This window comes from Lactuca sativa, chromosome 1, assembly GCF_002870075.4.
Source record: "Lactuca sativa cultivar Salinas chromosome 1, Lsat_Salinas_v11, whole genome shotgun sequence".
Taxonomy (NCBI): Eukaryota; Viridiplantae; Streptophyta; class Magnoliopsida; order Asterales; family Asteraceae; genus Lactuca; species Lactuca sativa.
In genome coordinates, this window is record NC_056623.2 from 236,290,045 (window position 1) to 236,296,278 (window position 6,234).

Here is a 6,234-nt window from a genome sequence, read left to right on the forward strand (position 1 = left end):
GAAACAAACAGATGTAAACACTTATTATATATATATATATATATATATATATATATATATATATATATATATATATTCAAAGTAATGGTTGTGTTTACTTTGTTTACTATAATGCAATTGTTATGATACTACATATGACTTCATCATTAACTTCCAACCAAGACTCATAGGTTATGGGAACCATTGTTCTTGCAACCAAACCCTCAAAAGTAGATAGTTTTGTGGCTTCCTTTCCAACTGGGACACCTTTTTTATTGTAAGTTACTACAAGTTTCACTTTATTAGCTTTTTCCTTTGTTGTCGAACATCTTTGTTTGGATTCCTCATCTTGATCAGAAGTTGAATCTGATTCCATGTCACAAAAACACAACCTGTTTCAACAAGATTCAAATAAAATTAAGTACATTGTTATTTGTTGTAGTTGGAAAAAAATTAATCACATTCAAAATCTGAAATAAAAATATACCAAAAACTTTATTATTTTGCAAAAAAATATTTAGACTAATATGCCCTCGCCATTCGGGCGCGTACACAAAAAATCATCATCAATGTCTAATAAAGCGGAGTCTTGTGTTAAATCAAAAGCAGCATCAAATTCCAACATATCATCAGTTTCACCATTTGATCCATACTTGTACATCCTATGTGGTGTGAATCCAACAACATGCAAATTATCATCTTGTTGATCTTAAACATAAAAAACTAGTTTGACTTGACTAGCTAATATGAAGGGTTCATACTTCTGACCAAGCCTATCAAAGTTTACTACCATGAATCCAAAATATCCTTTTTTACTCGACGACTATCAACCCAATCACACATGAATACAGGAATAGTAAACATGCGATAATCAAGATCCTGTATCTCCTTTATACGACCGAAGTAAGTAACAGAAACATACACAAGATTAGAGTCTTTTGCACTAGCAATCTACATAGTATGTGCAACTAAAGATACTCCACTGCATTGAGTTGTTCTAGACTCATCTCGATATGTTGTATGAAAATGATACTCATTTATGGCAAAACCGCTATATTTACTAACAGCAAAATTCGGCCCTTTGGCCAACCAACGAACATCGTCACAAATATTTTCCCCGTTAGCCAAACGTTTTCCAACCTATTAGAAAAATTATCTAATTAATGTAATTCAAACAAAATAATTAATAATATTGTAATTCTAACAAGCTTATTTTAAAAATAAACCTCTTTCTTAAACCAACTAATAAATTTCCGACTATGTTGGCTCTGCAACCATGTACTATTGCGAGCATGACAGGGGTTGAGATCCTTCAATTCCAACATATGTTGCCTGAAGTGTATTACAAGTTAGAGGAATGTTTTATATGATAGATAATGGTATAAGAGTATGCAGTTTCTTGTAATTCTTACTCTATATACGGCTCCACAACAACAGTGTTTCGTAATACATAAAGATGAGCTTGATCAAGTAACTGAGCATCTACAACATCGATTGTATCCTTTGATAAAAGGCTTGCTACTACGGATTCTTTCATCAACACGTTCATGAGGATTGCCAATTTATTTCATGTTTTTTAAGTAGTCTGAACAAAATTCTAAGGCCTCCTCCACCACATAACACTTTGCAATGCGACCCTCGGGTCGATGATGATTTCTTACTTACCCTTTAAGTGTTTTCATGTATCTCTCAAATGGATACATCCACCTAAAATGAACCGGGCCACAAAGCCTCACCTCTCTAACTAAATGAACCATCAAGTGATTCATGACATCGAAAAATGAAGGAGGAAAGTACTTCTCTAACAAACATAATGTTAATACGATGTCACTTTGCAACTTGCCTAGCTTACTAACATCAATAACTTTACTACACAACTCATTGAAAAAATGATACAGGCTTAGAATTGTTCTCCGCACCTTCAGATCTAACACCCCTTTGATTGAAAAAGGGAGAAGTTGTTGCATTAGTACATGACAATCATTAGACTTCAAACCATTCATCTTTGAAACATCATCCAGCATGAGATTCTTGAAATTAGAGCAATACCCATGAGGAACTTTTATGTTAGACTTCAAACCTTTTTTTTTCTTCTTTGACTTTTCCTTCTTTGCTGTTTCCTTCTTTGACACTCCCTTCTTTGGCTTTATCTTATTTAATCCTATCTTCTTCGGCTTTATCTTCTTACCCCATGTAGTCTCAAATCCCGCCAGATAGACAAAAATATCTTCACCTGATGATGGTTGTGGCATAATCGTGCTCATGTTGATTGTTGAAAAAAAATCTTTTACGAAAAGTATGTTAAAGTGGGAGGAATCTTCTATGCCTAAGGAAGCATAATTTTTTGGAGTTTGCAACCATTGTGAACAAGTATTCTTTGAAAATATCGAACAAGCATAATAACCTTTGGTAACAAACCCTAAAAGATTACCATATGCAGGGAAGTCACTTATAGTCCAATGTAATATTACTCTTAGATTGAAGTATTCTTTCTTCTAAGAATCAAAAGTCTCTACGCCAGTTTCCCACAAGAGTTTTAGATTTTCTATTAATGGTGCCAAGTAGACATCAATATTGTTACCAGGTTGGTTTGGCCCGGATATCAATAGAGTCAACATCATGAATTTTCTTGACATACACAAATAAGGGGGTAGATTATATGTTATTAGGATAACCGACCAACAACTACGCTTGGAACTTAATGACTTGTGAGGATTGATACCATCAGCAGACAAGGCTAATCTAAGATTTTGTTTTTCTTGTCCGAATTCTTTCCATGTGTTATCAACAAGCTTCCAAGAAGGGTTATCGCGAGGATGAGTAAGCTTCCCATTATTGACCCGACCTTTCGCATGCCAAGTTAAGTCATGTGCAATTTGCGGTATTGATAACATTCTTCTATACCATAAAACTTTTGAAGGTACGTTTTTAGTATTCTTCTTCCAATGAGATGTGCCACAAGTTGGACATTGAGAAGCATCCTTATGTTCTTTCCAGAATAGAACACAATCATTTTCACATGCGTGAATCTTCTCATATTGTAGACCTACTCCATTTAGCAACTTCTTGGATTCATATATCGAGCTAGGGATGGTATTGTTTGATGGTAAGATATCTTTTAGGACACACAACAAAGCATCAAAAATAGCATTAGACCATCCAAACTGACCCTTCAAATGTTGGAATTTCAATAATCCACTAAGTGCATTATACTTTGACCCTACATAAAGTGGCTTATCACATTCTTCAAGAAGTGATTTCAATAAATCATATTCTTTTTCTACATATTTGAAGGCATTATGTAGCATATCCTTTGTATAAATAGCATCAGGAGGAATCGAATTGTTAGGGCATCTAAAATCAATCTTGGGTTGTTTTTCTCCATGGAAAGACCAAATCTTATAATTTCCATCGAAGATGTGGGCAGACAAATGATAACGGGCATTGTCAATTGAGCGGTGACACAAATTGATACAATTTACACAAGGGCATGGAATGACATCTAAAATTGGATTATTACTCCGTGCAAACTCTAGAAAAGTATTCACACCTTCATAATATGCATTTGATAATCTACTAGAGGAAATCCATGATTTATCCATTAAAAATTTGTTTCCAACCTACATAATTATTTACCATTTAAAGAAACAATGATTGTGCATGTATAGGGAAAAACTATACAAGGACAAAAAAACTGTATAGGGGCCAAAACTGATGCAGGGACCAAAAATGTACAGGGACAAAACTGATGTAGGGACAAAAACTGTTCAAAAACAAAACTGTCCAGGGGCTAAAATTATACAGGGAGAAAAAAATTGTAAAGGGGCCAAAAATATACAGGGACAAAACTGATGCAGGGACCAAAACTGTACATGGGCCAAAATATGCAAACAGATTAAGTAAGTAGGTAAGTGGTATTATGGTTATTTTGGTATTGATACTTGTGTTCTTGCATTAATTAATATATGTGATGTAGGGAAGAAAATATGCAAACAATACTGATACAGGGGCCAAAACTTGGTATTTATTCTTTATAATTTATATATGTGATGTTTCAAGAATACCCTTTTTACGGTTTTACCCTTGAAATGGGGCAAATAGGGTCATGTAAGTAATTTGATAAATTTATCTAAGCATTTAAATTTGAAGATCATTTTGTTTAATTTCATTTAATGGTTTTTATATTTTCTAAATGTGATTCTAGTAACACAAGGGGAAGTTTTGCTGATATCAAATACATCTGCTACTAGACGTGTTGTTAATGCTGCATTTGATCTACATGGGCGTGGAAAACAACTGGTTAATTAGCTTTTTCGATTATGATGATTTTACCCTTCGTGTTATTTTTTAATAAATTTTTTTAATGAAAAAAACATGCTGCATTGCATTCTCTTGGGAATATTTGGGAGAAACTCGCCCAGAAAACAACAAATTACTGAATGCGGATTCTCAAGAAATCCTTAAAAGATTAATATATGAAACAACATCCAACACTCCAAAAACTTATTCCATCAGTTATTTTTTAATTTTACAATTTAGCCCATAAGATTTGACTAGATTACACTTATGGCCCTTGAGCTCATTTTTGGTCTGTGACTTTAACCGATTTTTGCATTTTTGGTTATAATAATGTATTCATACTTGGTTTCATGTGCCAGGGACTTTTTCTCTCAGTTCTCAAACTCGAGGTTGCTATACCATCGTTTCTAGTAGAGATATGTTCCAGAAAAGATTGCTTTTTTTTTTTGAAGAGTTATGTAACTCTTATACTTAATTGTTATGACTTGTATGTGATTAAGGAGTGTTCTACAGCTTGAAGAGAGTTCTTATAGAATGCTAATGAGAAGTGTAATATATATACTACATTATGAGCTTTTAAAGGAGAAGAGTTCTAAGAAGGGTATTTTCAAATGTTTTATCATATACTAAGATACTAGTGAGTTGTGTAAATCATGATTATATCACATTCAGCCATATTTGGGTTAGGGTCCAGGTAAAGAGACTAGTGGTGAAGAGATTGGGTTTTAAAGAGATTTCGAGGAAAAAATGAATTATTTCTAATATAAAATATGTGTTTGTTTATGTCATATTTGAGATGGCAAAAAGACAATGAGTGTTGAAAGTGATTGTTCAAAGCAGAAAGAAGAAGTGAATGGATCTTGTGGAGTTAAATCAAATGATTCATTAACTAAATCCAATAATAATAATATTACTAAGCCAATAGTTTGTTTGCAAAAAGAAATTCAAAATGCTAAAATGCATACACCAACACCAACACCACTCAAGGTTTATCATCATGAAAAAAGAACAACTCTAACAAATGCTATCAGCATAAAGGTGAGTGAACTAATTGCAGTTTTAAATAAGTTTTTTTATGCAACATAGATTTTTTTTGGTTATTTTCAGGATAATGTGAAGAACTTGAAAAACATATCAATCATTAATGAATGCAAAGATAAAAGGGTTGGTGATGAAAAGAAATCTGATATTGTTTCAGTTTGTGAGGAAAAAACTACGATGCTAAAGTGGATGCTGATGTGGCAAAAACCGAGCCCCTTGGTCAATTCATAGTGGATTCAAAGAGATCTGAATTATCAAAAGCTGCCCTTCGAGCTCTTTTCAACAAAAGACAAAAACTAGTTTTGTTTTTATACTTACAATTTATATATATATATATATATATATATATATATATATATATATATATATATATATATATATATATAGTGTAGTTTAATTCAAATGTTAATGCCTTTTATTATCTTTGTAGTCTAATCAACAACGGAATATAGAAGATGAGTGTAGTTTGTGTGAGAAAAAAGATTCAGGCAATCATGGAGGGTGGTATGCTTTTTTTTTTATTATGATTTACTATATTCTATCACTATTAGTTTAGAAATTATCCAAAACCCTTTGTTATATAGGTATAAGAGATTGTTTGGGTTTAAAACTAGAGGCTGTTATTGATTGTTGCAATGAGATTTGGAGGAGAAAATTTCTGATTTCTAATATATAATTTTGTGTTTGTTTATATATCATATTTGAGATAGTCAATCTTACACAGACACCATTGCATAACTTTTAGACAAGAACCAATACTATTTAGGGAATATTTGCTAAGCTTGAGAGGATAAGGATTGAAACGTGTAGAGTATGATCAACTTTAGGAATTAAAAAGGAAGCCAAAAGGTCAAAACGACAGATTTGCTCAAAAAGACCAAAACTGTCAAATTGACCAAAATGCTCAAATGACTA

The 6,234-nt window shown here is 32.6% G+C and overlaps 1 protein-coding gene across 1 annotated transcript; it reads right to left on the minus strand.

Moving 5' to 3' along the window:
* Positions 1–2,474: 2,474 nt before the first annotated feature.
* LOC111906726 (uncharacterized) lies at positions 2,475–3,581 on the minus strand. Its single transcript, XM_023902496.1, has one exon. The coding sequence runs from the start codon at positions 3,579–3,581 to the stop codon at positions 2,475–2,477; it is 1,107 nt and encodes a 368-aa protein (XP_023758264.1).
* Between the last annotated feature and the right edge of the window lie 2,653 nt (positions 3,582–6,234).

Excerpts from the sequence above, each read along its gene's own strand:
- LOC111906726 (XM_023902496.1), bottom strand. The coding sequence starts at position 3,581 with ATGGATAAATCATGGATTTCCTCTAGTAGATTATCAAATGCATATTAT.